At 50.0% G+C, this 19,889-nt stretch overlaps 1 protein-coding gene across 1 annotated transcript in view; it reads left to right on the top strand.

Moving 5' to 3' along the window:
• The window catches only part of GRIK3 (glutamate ionotropic receptor kainate type subunit 3), a 118,312-nt gene that overhangs the window by 84,636 nt on the left and 13,787 nt on the right, over window positions 1–19,889 (top strand). Inside the window, exons 9-12 of the mRNA XM_041417571.1 lie at window positions 1,442–1,555; window positions 4,085–4,288; window positions 12,837–13,060; window positions 19,104–19,222. Of these exons, the coding sequence (XP_041273505.1) occupies window positions 1,442–1,555; window positions 4,085–4,288; window positions 12,837–13,060; window positions 19,104–19,222 (661 nt within the window). The remainder of the gene's footprint in view (window positions 1–1,441; window positions 1,556–4,084; window positions 4,289–12,836; window positions 13,061–19,103; window positions 19,223–19,889) is intronic.

The following is a 19,889-nucleotide window of genomic DNA, read 5'->3' as shown; positions in this document are numbered from 1 at the left end:
AGCACTTTTTCCTTTTTCTTCCTTTTTTAATATTTTAAACTGATTAATTCAGCCTTAAGTGCCATGCATTTAATTTTCTTAAAGAAAACGTAGCAAGGCAGAAGTGATTGGGGCTGCAGTGCAGCAAACTGGGGCCTCTCAGACTTGCTTTTTTCCCATTCACAATAATAATAATTTTTGACATTGCAGCTGTTTTGTGATCCAAGGCAGAGATGGGGGATCGCTTCAGTTTTACCTGAAATATTTAAAACCTTTCACAAAGTTCATGGAAACTCTTCTAGAATTTATGACAATTTTTTTTGCCAGGCAGCATTGCTCATTACAAAGTCTCTTTTTGGGGATGCAGTAAAACCAAGTTCTCCCCTTGGACTGCTGAAAAGGCTGAAGAATCTTAAAAACAGCAATAAATAAAAGATGGGAAGCTGCTGGCTCCCTGGTGGATTGAGCTGGCTGCCTTTGGCTTCTCTCCGAGTCCCACCTTGCAGTTTGACCCTACAGATGGATCATTCTGTTCCCATTTCCAGGTGGGGTTTGTTTTTTTCTCACTGCCAGGCTGGCTCCGTGGCCACCCTGCTCCGTTTGCTGGCAGCACTCCCACATTCCTCCAGCTTTCCTGACATTTTATCTCGCTGTCACAGTCCTTTAGCCACTCCTGCCTTCAAAGTTTGTCCCAAAGCCTCCCCTGCACTGTGGAGATCAGGTTAACAGGCTTAGCCTCACCCAGATGACTTCCTTAAACAGAGACATGCTTTGCCATTTCTGGATCAATGGACTTCATTGAAGTCTAATAATTTATTACATTTGACAGCTTGAGAAAACAGAGCACCCGAAATAGAGCTGATGTGCCTGTGCCACCCCCTCCTCCAGGTTTGCAGCCAGGATTGAGACTCCCCCATTGCAGGGATTTCCCAAAGGGGGGCCCAGGGCCCTGCCAAGAGATGTGTTAGAAACCTGCAGCTGATTTTCCACGGCAGAAATGGTCCCTATCAGGGATCTGCAGAGCTGGTCGAGCCATTTTTAATCCTTCCCACCAAAGCAAATTGGTGGGGAAATGGAAAAGAAAGAAAATTGACTCAGATTTGTGGTTATTTTTCTTTTGTTGTGCTTTATCCTTGCCCAGATTTGACTCTTTAGTGTGGTTTGATTGCTGCTCTATGCCCTGCCTCTGCAAATTAATTCATTCAGCCCCTAAATTCCACAGTCTTCATCCACTGCAGCAGCACAGGGGCTGTGGAACATGTGCCACATGTGGAACATGGACTGACCTGCAGCTGAAGGGTTAATTTATGGTAATTCCAGTTTTGCTGCAGACAAAAGAAGAAAGTTCTCTTTTCCAGGCCAGTAGGATGCTGTGAGGAATTCAAGGTAGGGATTAAGGAATGCAGGTGGGGATTGAGGAATTGGAGATGGGGGATCTCTGTGTTGCTTTGCTTCCTTTCAGGTTGGAGCATGGAGCCCTTCAGATGGTTTGAACATCACAGAAATCTCCAAAGGAAGAGGACCCAATGTCACGGACTCGCTGAGCAACAGATCTCTGATTGTCACCACGGTGCTGGTAGGGGACTCTCAAACTGTCACTGTCCTTCCCCATGAACCCCAGGGATGTCCCAGGGATCTCCAATGTCTCTGAAAGCTCACAGCACCCCAGTGCCTTTTAAAAGGATGGGACTGGATATAGGGTGGATTTGTATAAAAGGAATGGGATCAAGGTGCCCAGAGGGGAACAGAGACAGGGGACACTTGGTCTGGGACAGAGGGGCTGGAACCAAAGGTCTTGTATCCCTCAGCAAGGGGTTAGCAGGGGGGAAGCTGAACATAAGCCAAAGACAGATGCTGCAGGAGCTTTCCTTGCAAATCAGCCACTCCTCCTAATGAACTTCCCATCCACCACACGACATTTTTCCCGTTAAACATTTCCATGGCTGTGGAACTGTCTGGGTCCAGGCCATGGTCCCCACCATACCTCAAAGGCCACAGCATAATGCAAAACGATGGAGCCAGGAGGGGACTGTCAGCCATCTGCCTTTGACAGGCTTTTCTCAGGCAGCATTTCCATCTCCAGCTCTGCGAGCACGTACAAATTACATAAGGCATGGGGTGATATCAGTTCCCATTAATTGTGCCACTCCATGGGCCTGCACACGTGCCACGGGCTTTCCACCTTGGAACCAGGGCTGTCCTGGATCCCTGTGCCCAGGGGAGGAGGGAATGTGCTCAGACCTGAGTTCTGCAGTGATGGCACTGCGTTTGCTGGAGTCTGAAACGCAAAATAGAACCCTGGATGTTATTTGCATTTGCAACACCCCTTTGTAGTTCTGCACTGCTGTAAATGACGAGAGAAGAGCCATAGGAGGAGCCTTTAAAAGAAAAAGCATGAAAGGCTATTTTTTCCCCTTTTGCTCATATTGCAGTGACTTGTTGGAAGAGAAATATTACCCCAGCAGCCAGTGCCGCTCTCCCCAAGCAATATGGGAACTGTGAAGTTATGAAATTGAGGGCACCTTCACTGAGAAATCGATTAGCAAACTGAGAGAGCTTGTGAATTGGATGTCTGGCTATTTTCAGTAATAAATTGTGAAATAGTCCGTGAATAAGTGGTTCACAGAGTTCAGAATTACCCCCTAGGAAATGTTTGAGACCTGGAGATACATTACTGAAGCGAGTGGCGTCCTAATGTTCAGTGCTTCGGCTGTTAAATATGTATGTAATCCCTACAGCGCTTCCCAAAATTAATAGTGCTTTATGGCTGCTCTGGAGCCAGCATATTTATATCCAGATCCATAGATTCAGCTGATTCACAAACAAAGCACTAATTCCAGAGCAGAACGCCGAGGAGGCGGCGGGGGAGCGCAGGATTGAGCCGAGCTGCGCGTGCCAAGCCAAACTCCATGGGCGTGATGTGATCAGCTGGGCTTTAGAACTCTGCAAATGGGGCTTCGTGTGCTGCCACGTCCCCTCCTGACCCTGCTGCTGGGCCAAAGGAGCACCCCCTGCCCCTCCGTGGGAGCACAGAGCCCCGTGGCAGGGCAGAGCTGGGGGCTGCCAGGTGGGCAGAGACAGCACCAGCTGAGACCCCTCCTCACAGCACCCCTGGGCAGGGCATCCATGCCCCACCAAGCCAGGCACTGCGACTCTAATGGGCTCTAATGAGGGCTCCAGACCTGCCCTCCCACCTCTTCAAGGCCCCCATGCCTGGACAAAATCACAGAGGGTGTTTGCCAGCACAATGTGTAGCCCTCCTTCACCCTCCCTCTCTGGCCACCCCACAGCAAGGACAGAAGCCCTGCAGACACCCCCAGTTTGAGCCAGGGACTCGCTGGAGGTACCTCACCCTCATCTTGTCTTCCAGCTCTTGCCTGCTGCCCACCCCCTTTTCCATTTCCATCTGTCCTCCACACGTTTTTCCCTCAGGCTCCCCAGTGTTCCTCGGTGGCTGCCCAAGCCTGAGAGGCACCAAAGGATGCTGGACTTCTCTGGGTGACTTCACCTGCCAGCTCCTGCTCGAGGGGAGGGATCCACAGGTCACTGCTTTAGCTCCTGTCCCCTGTGCTGGAGCTCAGCTATGGGTCACTCCCAGGCAGCCAGAAGTGCAGCACACAGCACAAAGTTTCCCTGGGCAGCAGCAGGGCAGTGTCCACCAGGCAGTGCCAGCACAGAGGAGTGCCAGTGAGGTGAGTGGGGAGGTTTTGGGGTGGCCCCAGCCATGCACAGCTCCTTCACCCCAAATTTCACCCAGCAGCCTGTGGTGGATGGCAGGTACCGTGTGCAGGGCATGGGGCTGAGTTTGTCTTCTCCCTCTTTTGCTGTTTCTAACACTTCATTTTCAGAGCATGAAATGGTTATTTTTCTCCCTGAAATCCTACCAAATGGAAAACAGTTGGCTGCTCAGAAGAGACAAAATTAAATTTTGTGGGGTAAACAAGGTTGCTAATTAGCTGATGCGCTGTGCAAAGTTAATTTATTCCCAACATGTCACAGTGCCAGCCCTGCCTGGAGAGCCGTGCCTGGCGGCTCGGGCTGACCTGCAGAGGTGGCCTTGCCTCCAGCTGACCCTGAACTGGGACTTTTTGCTTTCCCTGTGCAGGAGGAGCCCTTTGTCATGTTCCGTAAATCCGACACCGCCCTGTTTGGGAATGACCGCTTCGAGGGCTACTGCATCGACCTGCTGAAGGAGCTGGCCATCATCCTGGGCTTCTCCTACGAGATCCGCCTGGTGGAGGACGGCAAATACGGCGCACAGGATGAGAAGGGCCAGTGGAATGGCATGATCAAGGAGCTCATCGACCACGTGAGTGAGCCCGTGGGTGGCTGCTGAGGGTTGGCTGAGCCAGGCTGTCCCTGGAGCTGTCCCTGGGCTGGCTCTCTGGGGTGGGACAGGTGCCATTTCTCGCTGGCCTGCAATGGTGGAGCTCAAGAGGCTGAAGAATCTTAAAAGATTCTGGCAACCAGTGTGACAAGGCTCCTTGTCACACTGGTTGCCAGAATATCCCTGTGTCTGGCTCTTCCATATATTAATTTGAAATTCCTGAAAAGGACAGTTCTCCCAGCACAGAAATGGGCTCTGTGGCTCCAGGCACAGCCTGTCCCACAGTGGGACACAGGCTGGGCAGAGGCTTCCCCTGGGCCTGAGGCTGGCAGCATGAGCTGCTCTCACCCCCGAGGACAAACACAAAACCAGTGCAGCCTGGGGAGCCCAGACATGTCCCAGACACTGCCCAGCCCACAGGAGACATCCAGACTATGGAAGCAGCTGTGCCCTGGACACTTTCATTTTTTTATTTCCTATAAAAGCAACTTATTTGCTAAAAATCTTCTGGGACACGGAGCTCCCTCTGCCACACAGCAGCTGTGCTTCTCCTTCCATGGCCACTTCCAGGAGCTCTTTAAGCCCCAAGGAACCTGTTGCAGCAGCAGCTTTGCTCCCAAAAGCCGCCAAAGCGTCGCCGCGTCTGAAACCGCCACTCGCGGCCAGAGCTTGCTCAGTTTCCTAATTAGATATCTTGCCTCCAGCACATCCTGTGATCCCAAGGGCCCAGTTACAGAGGTGAGGAAAGCTGGTGTTTTTATGAATATCTGATTCCCAGAGAAGGCCTCTGGAAGAAAAGCTAAGGACAAAAAGAATGCCTGCTCTCTGCGGCACAGGCAGCAGTGCAGGCAGTGCAGAGTGCTCTCCTCCTGAGCATCCTGCCCGAGTGGGGCAGCCCTTGATCACCTCCAGGTCCTGGCTACAATCTGAATCCACAAGGCCTCTGGAAGAAAAGCTAAGGACAAAAAGAATGCCTGCTCTCTGCGGCACAGGCAGCAGTGCAGGAGTGCAGAGCGCTCTCCTCCTGAGCATCCTGCCCAAGTGGGGCAGCCCTTGACCACCTCCAGGTCCTGGCTACATTCTGAATCCAAAGCCTAAGCAGCAAAGACACAAAAATAATCCCCTGTAGAGCTGTGATGCTCTTACCATTCATGGGAGAAGAATGAGTTTGCTGGGTGAGTCACTGTGGTGTGTGGAGAGTCAAGCACTGGCTGGGACTGAGGAGTGGCTCAGGAGCTGGGCTGGCCTTCCAGATCTGCTCTCTCTGCCCTAAATGACATTGGACAAGTTGCTTCTGTGCACTGCTTCCTCCATCTGTAAAATGCAGATGATAATTATTATGTCCTTTTATAGGGACAAAGTGACAATCAGTTTGTGACAAGCGTGGCAGGCCTCAGCTGGCCTGGCCCAGGGAGCAGGAGAGCAGCAAGGGCAGGCAAGGACAGCCCTGGGAGCAGGACTCCATCTCATGGGGGAGCTCTGCAAACCTGCCTTGGTGCTTTTCCTTCTGGAAAACTCCGTGCAGCTCAAAACACAGATTTTAGAGCCTCTTACACAACAGCCCTGCCGAGTTGGACGAGTGGCAGTGTCCCAGAGGAAGCTCTGCTGCTCCGAGTGATGCCTGTGACACAGATCAGAGCTGACACCGAGTGGCAGCAGTGCCCCTCGGCAGAGCCCCCTGGGGCACGGCTCCTCTGCCCGACCCCGCAGCTGGGAGCAGGCTCTGGGGTTCACTCACTGCTGGGAGCAGGCTCTGGGGGTCACTCACTGCTGGGAGCAGGCTCTGGGATTCACCTACTGCTTGGAGCAGGCTCTGGGGTTCACTCACTGGTGGGAATGGGCTCTGGGGTTCACTCACTGCTGGGAGCAGGCTCTGGGGTTCACTCACTGCTGGGAATGGGCTCTGGAGCTCTCCCACTGCTGGAAATGGGCTCTGGAGCTCTCCCACTGCTGGGAATGGGCTCTGGAGCTCTCTCAGGGCTGGGATTGGGCTCTGGAGCTCTCTCGGGGCTGGGAATGGGCTCTGGAGTTCTCTCAGTGCTAGGAATGGGCTCTGGAGCTCTCCCACTGCTGGGAATGGGCTCTGGAGCTCTCCCAGTGCTGGGAATGTGCTCAGGAGCTCTCTCAGTGCTAGGAATGGGCTCTGGAGCTCTCTCAAGCTCTCACTGCACTGCAGGGCTCACAAGGAGCAAATCCCTCCCAAGGGAATAGAAGCCAGTCAGTCATTCAGCCCAAACCATGCCACTTCCAGTGTCCTGCAAGACATCACAGGGCTCTCAGGAGGCTTCAGCCATTCCTGAAGCTACATGAGCTAGACAAGAAGGAGGTTTGAGGAGCAATCTCATTAAATAACACAAAATTCATGGTCAAACCTGCATTGTAGTATTTTTTGGGTAACTATCTATAAAGCAAGTCTACACACAGCAGCAGGAAAGGGCCAAACAGCAGGAAAGGGCCAAACCTCCTCTTCTTGCAAGTTATGTTCTTAACTCTGAGATGCAGTCCTGTGCTCTGCCCTGCATGGCTGAGCATGTGCCTGCAGGGACACTGCCCAGGCCCCACATGAAGCCATTAGCTCCTTTATCTGCATGTCACTGCTTTTTATAGCAGTGTTTATGCAAAGCCTTCAAAGTGGAATTGCAGCCAGATGGGTCCTTCCTCAGCAGCATCTTCCCGTGGTGTGGGGAAAGGCACAACCCATGGACATCCAACAGGCCAGATCAAGCTTATTTCACACCCAGGAGGAAAAGTGTTAGAGACTTCAAATCATGCTGTAGTGATGAAAACAGGGCTGCCCACATCCAGAGTTTGATATCTGAGCTGGCTTTCCTCTGTGTTCAGCATCTCCTTCTCATAAACAAATTGGAATAATTCAGGTGGGAGCATGAAGCAGGCAGGATTTTGTGAGGTCCAAATACCCAGGTCAGGATTAATTCAGTGCAGAAAGCCATTGCATTGCTGAAGACCTCCTTAGCCCCCTGGATTGCTGTGACACAGGTGAGCTGAGCTGGTGTGGGCTCCCTGAACGACCTGTGCAGAGCAGGGAGTGCTCCTGGGGTGAGGTGAGAGGCTAAAATGGTGATTATTGTTGCTCAGAGGGTCTGGGAGCTGTGGAAGCAGCAGATTCTGTGTACCAGAAATATTCCAACTCAGCTGAGCTGAAATTTGGAGAGGGGGAGATGGGCAAAGCAAGGGGCACCTGTCCCCTGGGGTGGCCTGCACTGGGTGGAGATGCCCTCAGAGGAGCTGGGTGAGGGTAGGTGCATGACAACACTGTCTGGGGGACAAAGGTGCTGTCACCAAAGAGGTAAATCCCCAAAATTTGGCCCCCCAAAGGTAAATCACGTGCTGGGACAGGTGTTTACACAGTGAGCACTGTGGGCTTGATGCAGTCACGAATGCTCCCCCTCTGCTCTCTCTGATCCAGACACGCCTGGCCACAGGCAGGGATGCCTCAGGCTATGATCCTTTGTAAAATCCCTCTGTTTCTAGTCTGGCCTTAAGCATAAACAGGAAAAGCAACAGCAATCAGAGCAGCCACAGCACGACCCTGTCTCTGACAGGTCCCCAATAGCAGATGCAGAGACAAGAGCCTCATGCAGCTGAATGCACCACCCTGCCCCGCTGCCTTTCATCTGCTGCTCATCCTCAGCACAAAAAGTCCCTGTTTTGAGGAGTTCAGTTCATTCCCTGGAGAAGTAACCTCAGCCTACTGCTTATTGTCACCCCTCTGGCCATTCCCACGGAGGAGCCTTGATCAGAAGGGCCACGAGAGCTGAACTCAGGTATTCAGGGAGGTCTGGGGAACCCAGGCGATGCAGAGAAGCTCCTGAGCCCTTTATTCACAACAAACAGAGAACCTGACAAGTGCCAAACCTCCTCCTTTCAGCAACAGTGAACTGCTATTGATGTTTATTCATAGAAATTATTACTGATACAAGCAAAGCTCCGTTGCACACCGTGGCCCATCCGTTCTGATTTATAAATTCCAGTTGTCTGGCAAAGCAATGCCTGCAAATCTTCCCTATTGTTTGTGGGCAGAATCCCATAAAAGCAGCAGAATGAGTTGTTCTGGACATTTTGCACAAACTTGTTCACAAATAAAACTTGTCTTCTGCTGCCACAGTGCACATCACATTGCCATTCAATCTGAAACTTCAGGTGGGAATAAAAGAGATGTGGCAAATACTGGGGTTTCTGATGGAAATCCCTGCCAATGGGAACGGCAGAGGACTTGTAATATCCATCCTTAGGAATGACTCCTGACAGCTGATTTAACAATTCCACAATAAGTGGGCATTTTCTGACAGTAAATTCTGGCAGAAGTACATCTTGCACCGCACTGCCAGCTCCCCACTAATGCTCTGCACTGGTGGATGTTTCATCTCATGTGTCATCAAATGGGGCTTCATTTGGATGTCACTGGGCCAGGGATAGGGAGCAAACAATTTAATTGGATGAAGTGTCCTCCACCTTTTGTTCAGACACTGCAGGACCTCAGTGCTGAGGATTCAGGACTGGGTCGTACTCAGGGATCCAGGTGAAGGATCTGTGTATTGGGAGTTCAGGTTCTCTGCGTGCTCAGCAGGTGTCCCTGCCCCTTGCTGGCTGCTTCACCTGCCAGGAATCCATAGGATAGGGCTTGTTTCTCACAGCGGGGCCATTCTCACCTGAATCCTCCAGCCTTCACATCCCTCAGGTACAATCAGTGGCAGTTCCAACTCTGGAGATCTTCCTTAAAGCGAAGATTATAAAAGCCCCAGCAGGACCTCATGGCCCTCATTCCTCCCCTTCAGCTCACTGCTGGGTTTTTCCTGCCAACATCTGTTCTTAATTCCCCCCAGTATCGAATAAACCCATTGACAAAAACGATGTCCAAATTGTGAGACTGCAAGAGCAGCCCTTAAGAGCTGGAGTCAGACACTCAGCACTGACCCTGCTCTCCTTGAGCATCCCTGCTCCCTGTGAGTGCTTCCCTCCCCCTGGGCAGGCAGGGGGCTCTCACAGAGACCCCCACAGCTGCCCCAGCAGCAGCCCCCCTCTCTGAGTCATGAGCTGCAGGGGAGCCCAGCTGCCCCAGCTGTGCCTCATCCCCAGGACAGCCGGGGAAAGGTGCAGGGAGCTCAGGTGTGAGCCCAGCACACACAGGCAGCAGGAGCAGGGCACAGGAGCCAAGCCAGGAGAGCAGGAGAGCAGGAAGCAGAGACAGGGCCCAAGGAAGAAGCCCCAGTGCTGGCAGTGGCAAGAGACACCGAGGGATCACAGTGCCAGGCCTGGGTAACAATTAAATCAGTAAAACACACACACACACACTATTTCTGTCTCTCAGGCAACACACACATGATTAGTTTATGTAAATACCTAACGCAGATTGGCAAAATAAGCACAGAGGCAGCTTCTTTTCCTGAATAAATATTTATCTTGGTGCTTCTGCTGTTGGTGGGCTCTGCCATGACCAGCCACTGCCCACGGCTTGGCTCCGGCTGAGGTCAGGCACTGCAGGATTCCCACAGTGACCACGGCTGCACAAGAGCTGTCCTGACCCACAGGCCACATCTCCCTGATAATGAGAACTTGGAGATAAGACTTGGCATTTTCTGATGGAAACCAAGTATCTCTGCAGCAAATACCATCATCCCCGTGCTGAACACCCGATGAACTCACAGCTGCTCCAGCCAAGTGAAACGCTGGAACTGGGTGAATGAGGAGATCCAAACCCTTGGAGGTGTGTTGGAGAAGTGTCTGCATTTGATGTGTAGCTGCCTTGGCAGAATTCATCTTTTTGGCCTCGATTCAGCAGAACACTTAAGAACAGGGACAGGACTTGGAAGACGTGTGAGCTCCAGTAAAACAGAGGTGCAGGCTTAAGTGGTTTTGCTGGACAAGGGTCTTTAAGCCACTGGCACTTGCTCTAATTCCTCATCTTTAATAAAACCCACCTGACTGCAACAGCACAAGAGCCAGGGCTGAGCAAAGGAAGCAGCCAGAGTCTGGTAATTGACTGCCCAGTTTGTAATGTCAGAGCACGACAAATCAAAGATTCACCCTTGGTGGGTTTGATTTAGATCCTCTCTGTCAGCAAAGCCTTAATTAGAGGCCACCTTCAGAAAAATCTGCATTGATAAAAAGGATATGGAAGTGCAGCCCTGTGCTGCCTCTAATTGCTCAGGACACAGCCCAGCCAGGCTCCAGAATCCCTGCTCTGTCCTGCCTGAATGTGACATTCCCTGCAAGGACACAGGGCTGGGAGCACATCACAGGAGCTGCTGGAGCCACACAATAAAATTTTATTTCAGCTCTAAAAGCAGTTGGATCCCTGGGCATCCATGCAGAGTTCTCTCTCTTCATTTTCCGCGGCAAAGCACAAACTCCAGGCTGTTCTTTAGCTCACTGTTATTGTTCTGACAAATTTGGCTGAGGCTCCCTCAGCCTGGCCATTGCCAGCAAGCTCTGACCACAGAACATTTGCTCCCTCCTTCAGAAAAACCCATAGCCAAATCCTTCAACATCTTCTTTGCCTTTCCCTGGTGAGTCAGGACACCCACACAGAAGTGATGGAGGAGGGAAAATGCTGCATTTCTTTTGCCATTTCTGCCTTGTGACTGTGTGGAGCACTAAGCCAAAATTTCCAGGTGTGCTGGAAGGTGGTGGGAGCAGCCAAGCTCCAAACCTGCCAGGATGGTCCCCAGGATGCAGAACAACATCTCCAGCTCAGGCTGGGCAGCCACGAATGCCACCCCCAACCCCCTTCAGCTTCTGTCCCTGTCACCACAACCACAGCTGGCAGAATGGGCTCACTGGGAAAATATTGTCCCCATTTTCCACAGATTTTGACAAATGCCAAAATGAAGCTTTTCGTGTACCAGGCTGGTGTAAAAATGTATTTCCATCTGGAAAGTGAGAAGGAAAGGAAAGCAGGATGCAGCTGGAGAGCCATGTTAGAACAAAAATCACATCATTTTTACCCTTGTTACATAATTCCTGAAGGCCTCTGTTCAGGAGCTCTAAGGCTGCACTCTTTGGAGGGAATCCCTTGCACACACACACACACACACTTGTGTAAATGGACAAAAGCTCATGTAGAGACTCTTCCTACAGTAAAACACCCAGATTCTTCTATTTATAAATATTGCACTGACTTGATCATGGATTGCAAGGTCAGATGAAACCATTAGTACAACCTCTACCCCCAGCACAGGCCAGGGATCTGCTCTGGCTCCTACAGTGAGCCCCGAGTTCCTGCTGAAGCAAAGAAGAAAAAATGTTCCAGCCAGTATTGATTTAAAGTCCATGAATGATGACAAATCTACTGTATCTCTAGATAATTATCACTCATGGGTAATTCAGAATTTTAATTTTCAGAACCAGATGTTAAATAAATCTCGCTGGGGCTCCTGGCGTGGGGGGAGGTCCTGCTCAACTTCAGAGCTGTAATTTATGTGTCTGTGTTTCCTTGGAAGTTCACAATCTCAAAGAATGATTTGCAAAGCTCAGGCAAGGAAGGTGATACTGAGGAAACCTTGGACGTGTTTACTTGTGGCTTTTAAGCACCTGGATGAATGTTTAGTGAGAGAAATGAATGCAGCTCTTACCCAACAGAAAGAGGGTGAACGTGGTTGCTCGTTGAATTAACACAAATTAGCAAATAACAGTAATAATAGAAACAAACACAATTCATACAAGCTGTCAGGATAAGGAATATGCTCAGCTGAAATTCTTCAGGGAGCTCAGAGCACTCCAGCAGGATGGGCTGAGGAGTCCATCATTAAACAGTGTTTCCTTAGAGGATCTCACCTGCACACCTCCCTCCCTCCACCCCCCGGCACCGAGCACTCCTGCCTGAGACTGAGCCCTCAAACTGCATCATGAAATGACTGAGGGAAAAGAAATTGAACCTTTTACCTCACACTGCCACAGCATGGCTCCCTGCAGCTCCATCCTCACCCTCCTCTCCTCTTGCATCAGCGCGAAAGCAGGACAACAACAAATGAAAGGAAGGACAACAACAACAGCAAAAACAAACCACTGCTGCCAACAGCAGGCTCTGCACACAGCCTGCTCACCGTTGTAGAATCTTGTCGTGAGGAGAAAGCAAGAAAAGGGACACTGACACTTTAGGACTCTGTAAAATCTGATTTTTCTGACCATTTCAGAGGAGCTCATCACATCGGGGCAGAAGCTGCAGAGGCTGTAACGCCTCCATTTGGCTGTGCTGTATTTTACAGTGAACTCTGAACTTAAACATCTGTATTTCACAGCAAACACTGCACCTCCAACATCTGTGTTTCACAGCAAACACTGTGCTTAAACATCTGTATTTCACAGCAAACACTGTGCCCCCACATCTGTATTTCTCAGCAAATGTGTACCACATGTGCCACAGCAGGGGGGAACCCCAGGGCTGCACTTTGGGGGTTTTTGGCCTGTTTGTGCTGTGTGAGAGCTGTGGTGTCTCCAAGGGGATGGAAACACCTCTGTCTCTAACTCCTCCTTTCTCCCTGCCTGTGTCCTCCCCCTGTGCTGTTTGCAGAAAGCTGACCTGGCCGTGGCTCCTCTGACCATCACCCACGTCCGGGAGAAAGCCATCGACTTCTCCAAGCCCTTCATGACCCTGGGGGTCAGCATCCTCTACAGGAAGCCCAACGGGACCAACCCCAGCGTCTTCTCCTTCCTCAACCCCCTCTCTCCTGACATCTGGATGTACATCCTCCTTGCCTACCTGGGGGTCAGCTGTGTGCTCTTTGTCATAGCCAGGTAAGGGGGCCCTGCTGGCAGCTGTCACTCTAGGACATCAAATAAAATGACATGCACACTGGAACCTCCAAGGTAAAAGATGGAAGTTTAATTTCTGACTCCAACATTTATAGACTTTTTAAAGTGGATTGGAAGGTGACAGTGACATCTCTCCAATGACACTGGACAAACCAACAGTCCATCAAGTTTATCCTTCTCCAGAAAGGAATGTAAAACAATTAATTATTTACATAGAGTCCGTGAGAAAGTTTGTTACAAGAATGTAAACATCAGAAGGCTCAGAAGAACTTAGAAGAACAGGGTGGCAGGGAGCTGCAGCACCAAACCCTTGTCACCCCTGAGATCCCCTCTGGTCCATCCCCATGGGCTGGCTGCTCACTTTCACACACTCACAGCTTGAAAGAATTTTAAGATTTCAGAAGTTTTGCAGCCTTCCCATCTTGTCAGCACCTCCTGGTGCATGAAGTGTCTCTGTGTCATTGCCCATTCATGCTCTGCTCACACCTTTCCCAGCCTCTGCTGGGACCTGAGCTCCCCTCTCCCCCACCATTTCCCCCTTCTGCCTCTGTAAAGCTCACACAAACCCTTCCCTATATCAAAGAATGGAGAAGCCGTTGCTACAGATCAGACAATGTGTCTGTTTACAAAATTAATATGCATCTAATTAGCATGTTTAAATCCTCTATGTTTAAAGGCAGCATTTGCATACATTTGCATGCCATGTTAATTCCACAGGGCCTTTGATGAGACACAGTCCAGGGTTGCTCTCAATCCGTGATCTCACCTATTCAAATCAAAACAAAGCACTTTCCCCCTCCTGCAGGCAGGTGCCCTGCATGACCACACACAGCCCTCAGTGGAATACTTTGCATAAACACCTCGTCCAGGAAAGATTCCTCAGCCCACTCTGCAGTTTGATGCTCATTTCTCCTTATTTCCAGTTGAATTTCTACCAGTGGGGATTTCAGAGCCCTCCCTGTTTTGGTCTGGGGGTCCATGCAGACCCTTTTCCCCAAGGCTGCTGTGCTACACCTTCCTGGGAGCATCCACCAGAAACATTCCTCCCTCATCCACTGGCATTAGAGAGTCAAAGGAAAGATCAGCTACAGAACTGGAGCAAGCAGCCTACATTAACCCTGATGGTACAACAAATCTACAATTTTCAGCATCCCTCAGTCCGGGGGGCATTTAGAGCAGATTTCCTGCGTCCACTCTGTCATATCCCAATTACACAGAGCAGCAGAGTGAGCTGGGCTTGAGTGCTGAGAGCACTGCAGTGCTCACATGAGGAGCTTGTTTTTTCCAGCTCATAACGGCCAGATCCAGCCCAGATTGTCCAGGCCCCACTTTCAAAGCATGTTAAACATGCATGGCAAGGCAGGTGCATCCTCTGGTTCCTCCTCTGCAGATTTGGACATTTGTTTTCTGTCACTTTTGTATTAGGGACAGCTGAATGAAGCGACACAGACTCCAAGGTCTTCTCAGAAGGCAATAGTGAAGTTTATTAGATGTCACATTCTTTTATAGACTGTTCCAAGAAAACTGGATCTGCTTTGTCCTCAATTAACACCCCTCACCTCACTGGCTAATTAGGAACACCCTTCTTGTACACATCTTACAAGTGAACAACAAGTTCAAAACACCACCTGCAAAGATTAAATATTACTGTAATTCTTTCTCTGAGCTTTCTCAAAGCTCCCCCAGAGCAATGCCTGGGAAAGTTTATCTGACTTTCTCCCTGGCCAGACTGTCAGCACGCACAGTTTTCCTCTCAGAGGATGTGGAGGGCTCTCCCTGATCCAGATTGCTGCTGCAGTCACCCTCCTGCCTTGTCTTTGCCCACCCAACCCTGTCAGGGACAACCAGGTGCTCTCAGCAGCACAAGAGTCTCCTCTGGGGACCCAAAGTAACCATGAGAAGGAAAGTCCTGTGGTGGCTGACAGACAGCCCTTGGCTGTCCCTGTCATCTAGGCAGGGCACAGCTGGGTGGGCTCTGCTCCCGCAGTGCCGCTGGCTTCGATGGCACCAGCCTGCTCCTGTGCCCTGCAGTGACAACCCAAACTCAATTTTGCATTTTGGAGCTTCTTTTTCCCAGCTCGTGATGACCAGATCCAGCCCAAATTGTCCAGATCCCGCTTTCAAAGCATGTTAAATGTGCAAATTGTATCTGCATGTGAAATGCTGCAGAAGGGCCGAAGGCAATGCTGGGGCAGGCCCTGATGTGAAGTCCCCCAGCCACCACTTTGCACAAACAGGGATGTCTGTCCTAGCATGGCAGTGTTGCCTGGCTTTTGGCTGATGTTGAGGAGTGAAAACATGAAGAACTGTGGCTTTGTCTCAGGTTTTATTCTGAAATGAACCTCAGCATCTCACTCCATCACAGCAATTATGAGGTTGTAGAACAATTTTTCCCTATCAGGCTACTTTTTGGACTAAATTCAACACATAAAATATTGCAATTACAGTTTCTTTTTCACATTTTGCTCCTGACATTTCTTCTGTCATCCTATTCTTTCAAATAACACCAAGTATTCGGGGTAATTAAAATTCTGCAGGAATGGTCTTTTAACACATAGAGATGGAAGGCAAGAGATTTCACAGGGAAAATATTTATTGCATTCAGAAGTGATGGAAACAATATCTGCTTTTGACCCCAGCAAGGCCTCTGAAATCCAATTCTCAGCGGAAAACCACAATCAAAATAGAAAACCTTAATTCAGAGACATGACTCTTCTGAACTGGGCACCAGAGCCCTCTGCTCATGCCATAACCATAGGTCAATGCCACTTAAAACAGACTCAGGAACTATTTAGAGGCAGGCAAAGGACGGATTTGGCTCATCTGTCATTTTAATCAGCCTTTCTTCGCTATTGATGGAGCCCCTGCTCCCAACCCCCATCCCCAGAGAGCCATCAGCACTGGCTGTCCCCAGGGCTCCGTGGGATGCTGTGTCTGGAGGCTCTGGTGCCAGGCTGTCCCCGGGCTCACACAGCCTCCAAATTACACCCAACCCCTCTGGCTGCCTGGCAGGCTGGGTGGGTGGGTTTAATCTTCATCCCAATTGCAGCGAGGTCTGGTGTGGAATTCACATTCTCTGAACAAATCACTTCGCCCAGGGTTTTTCTCCTGGGAAAAACCTGAGAGACCTCACACAAAAAGGAAAACAATTCTCATCTCATTTGATTCTCCTGTGTTGTGCTCACATGTGGAATGTGTTTGGAGATTGTTTCATTGCATTCTGCTGTGGGTTGTTTTGATTCTTTGGGCAATCAGTGCCAAGCTGTGTCGGGACTCTGGAGAGAGTCACCAGTTTTCATTATTATCTTTTTAGCATTCTGTAAGTATCCTTTCTGTATTCTTTACTATAATATAGTATTTTTTAGTATACTATAGTATTATAAAATAATAAATCAGCCCTCTGAGAATGTGGAGTCAGATGCATCATTTCTGCCTTTGTCAGGACATTCCCTGCAAATGCAACAGCCTGGGTCATCCATTGAAAATTTCTCTGGAGACACAATTTAGACTCAAAAGTATTTTGTGTTAAATCTTTTAAATTTCTTCCAAGTGCTTCAATTTCCCACCCAAAAAGCTGAAAGAGACAGGAGAATGATGCTCGTTTTTGATGGAATATTTCTCAGAGCCACAGTGCATGTGAGGATGAGGGAAGACAGCCATGGAGGGTCCTGAGTTCCCCCAATGATTTGAGCTCTGGGGTCAACGAGCTCCTCTCCCTCCTTCCTTCGTTACCTCTTGCTTCCACTAATGGTTTCTCTGCTCAAGCACTGGAGGCTGTTGCTGCTTTGCAGATTTCTGAATATTTCTCTGTCATTTGAGCTGCACCAGTAGGTTTTCACTCAGACCTTGAAGTTCTCCAGCGTGTCATCTTGCCAGGCTCATTGATCTTACCAATTCCCTTTCTTTTTCATAGTCTTTCATTGGCAGCCCAAGAAAGTTTTAATCTAATTCCTGAACTCTGGCTTTATCTGACAGAAAGGACCAAGACACCATCTTTTATCCACCTCTGGTGTGAATCTATAGCAAGTTCCAAGGAATAAGCAGCATGTAAAGGTCTGAGTTCAGCCTGGCTCTTGTTTCCTTGCTGATTTCCTCTGATTCAGAGAGCAGAGGAGGGTGAGGAGCAAGGAGAGCCCAACCATCACTGGATGAAAAGCAGCAATGCCAGGGTGCAGCCTGAGCAGGGTTCCACACCCCAAACCCAGCCCAGGCTGCTGCAGGAAGGTGAGCTAAACCAGGGAGGAAAGTAGAGCTCACTGCACTGTACCTTGAGTGGAAAACAGGAGCAAAAAGTGGCACAGCTGTGCCCAGGGTAATCTCTTCCAAAGCCACAGGAGCGTGGGCTGTGCCCTGTCCATCCCAGGGATGGTTTTCCCCCAGTCCCCTCCCGTGCTTGGCGCTGCCAGGACCACAGCTCTGCCCTGACACGTGTCCAGGGCAGGATTCAGTGCCAGGAGGCTCCTGCCAGGGATCTGGGGCCCTTCTCCAAACAAATCCAACTGTCTGAGCGAGGCCACCCTGGAGTGGAGCCACGAGCCCTCTCCTTGGGTGGTGGCGCATCTGGTGGAGAATTACAGAGGGAAACATCTCCTGATAGAGGCTGTGGGCTGGGCTTTGAGAAGGGGCTGTTGTGAATCTCCAGGGATTCCAGAAGGAAGCGGAGATGATAATTAATGCCTGGATCAAAAGCAATTATACCAATTATGTTTTTAATTTAATCTCTGCAAAATTTGGGACTCTCAGAAAATGTAAATAAACAGCTCTAAAAATATTAACATCTCTACTGTTTAGCACCCTCCCCAGATCCTGGCTAAACGAGCTCATTCCCAGCAGTGCTTGCCTGCCAATCTTGGGCAGAATTTGCAGAGATATTCCTAGGAAATTCCCTCAGTCTTGCTCAAGAATTGCAGGGCTATCCTTGGAACTACACAGGGAATAAGTTTGTCCACAGCAAACTGCCACCACATTCCAGTGTTCTGCCAATGCCCTGACTGGGCCAAACTCCTGCTTGTCAGGATGGTGGGAGGTTCTACCTCTCAGTGACATAAATCCCACCCTGATTCCCATGTGCATTGGTGGGAGAATCTCTTAAAATACCAATTTGTCCCTGCTACTACTGCAGAATGACCACGGCTTCTCCTTAGTCAACCAAAAATGTCCTTTTTTTCCACATTTTCAAGCTGTTACATATGAGAGGTTATGTGTCTGGACCCCATCCCATCCCATCCCATCCCATCCCATCCCATCCCACCATCACATGCTCCAGGTGCTGCTGTAGGACACAATATTGAAAAGATGATCCCAAGTGACCAAAGGCTCTGGAGAAGCCATCTGAGACACCTCAGGAGGACTTGGCTTCCCAGGTCTCTGCTCTCCAGAATGCAAGACACAGACTTACAGCTGTGTGGGTGACTTGGGCTGAATTTGTTTTTTTTCTCTATAAAGCTGTGCCCCAGAGGGTCGGCAGCCCCTGCACAGCAGCACCAGAGGCATTGAGACTCCTTTTTTCCAGTTCCGTTAGAGTCTTGTCCTGCCACATCTCAGCTAAGTGATGCCTTAGGATTTTAGCCTTTATATTTTTTCAGATCCTGTGCTGCATTAGTGCATAACTCCATATAAAGTGTTATTTAACTGTCTTCACATTTTGGTCAAACAAAACAATCTCTCGAGGCCTGAGATCCAAGGACACCCTAGGCTGAACTCAAGGCCTCAGGCCCTGACAAGTATGAGCAAAAATGAAATGGGGGGAGCAAAGTGGGGGTATGTCACTTCATTACCTGAAGCTGTAATTAAGGATTAATATGTAAATGATATGCAAATGGACCAAACCCATAACTGAATGAAAAACTCGTGCCCATTGTCCATCTTGGGTGCAGCCTCTGGACGGCTTTGGCTGCCCAGGGTGTGTCTATTGAAGGCCTTTAATAAATCCCCACTTCATTCTCCTAATCCTGACTAGCCTGTGTCCTAGGAGCCCCTCAAGGCATCATCATCATCAGGAGCTCTGTGTCCCTGTGTGCTGCAGGTTCAGCCCCTATGAGTGGTACGATGCCCACCCCTGCAACCCGGGCTCGGACATCGTGGAGAACAACTTCACCCTGCTCAACAGCTTCTGGTTCGGGATGGGGGCACTGATGCAGCAAGGTAAGGGACACCCGCCTGCTCTTAGGGCTTTTGCAACTGAAATTTTGCTTTGGTTGCCACCTCCCAGCACCTCCTGGCCCCTGCAGCTCCAAGGAGGAGCACTGCCTTCATCTCCCTCAGCTGCTTCATCCCCCCACATCCCACGGACTCTGCAAATTCCTATTTCTGTTAATTCAAACCATTTGTTCAGTCTCAGGATCTCTGACCTGGCTCTCTCTCTGTTCTAAATCCACTTTTCCAGCAGACAGGGTGCCTTGCCCTCTGCTCCATGCCCATTTTTCCCCTCCCCTGGTCATTCTGAGCAGCGTGAGATTGCCCAGCCTGGAGGAGCTGCCCTGGAGCCTGTGCCCAGCAGCCCCTCAGGAGAGCTGCCAGTGGCACTGCTGAGAGCCACCAGGGCCACAGGGACCCCAGAAATGGGACAGGGATGGGATTACACCCCGTGTGTGAATGGAATAGAGAGATGCAATGAACAGAATAAATCTGTTCAGAAGGCAGCAGGGGGGGAGCTTGGGAGCAGCTCTGAATAAGGAACGAAATTCAGCTGCGATCTAATTGCAGAAAATCCAGGAATAGAAATAAGTGGAAAATGTCAAACATTTGTCACACTTTAATTTACCATGTATCAGTGGTTACATCCAGAGAGCAAAAGAAGCACAGCCTTGGC

The sequence above is a fragment of the Onychostruthus taczanowskii genome, unplaced genomic scaffold, assembly GCF_017590055.1.
Source record: "Onychostruthus taczanowskii isolate IOZ18803 unplaced genomic scaffold, ASM1759005v1 scaffold56, whole genome shotgun sequence".
Lineage (NCBI taxonomy): Eukaryota > Metazoa > Chordata > Aves > Passeriformes > Passeridae > Onychostruthus > Onychostruthus taczanowskii.
This window is presented reverse-complemented; position numbering and strand designations above follow the sequence as displayed.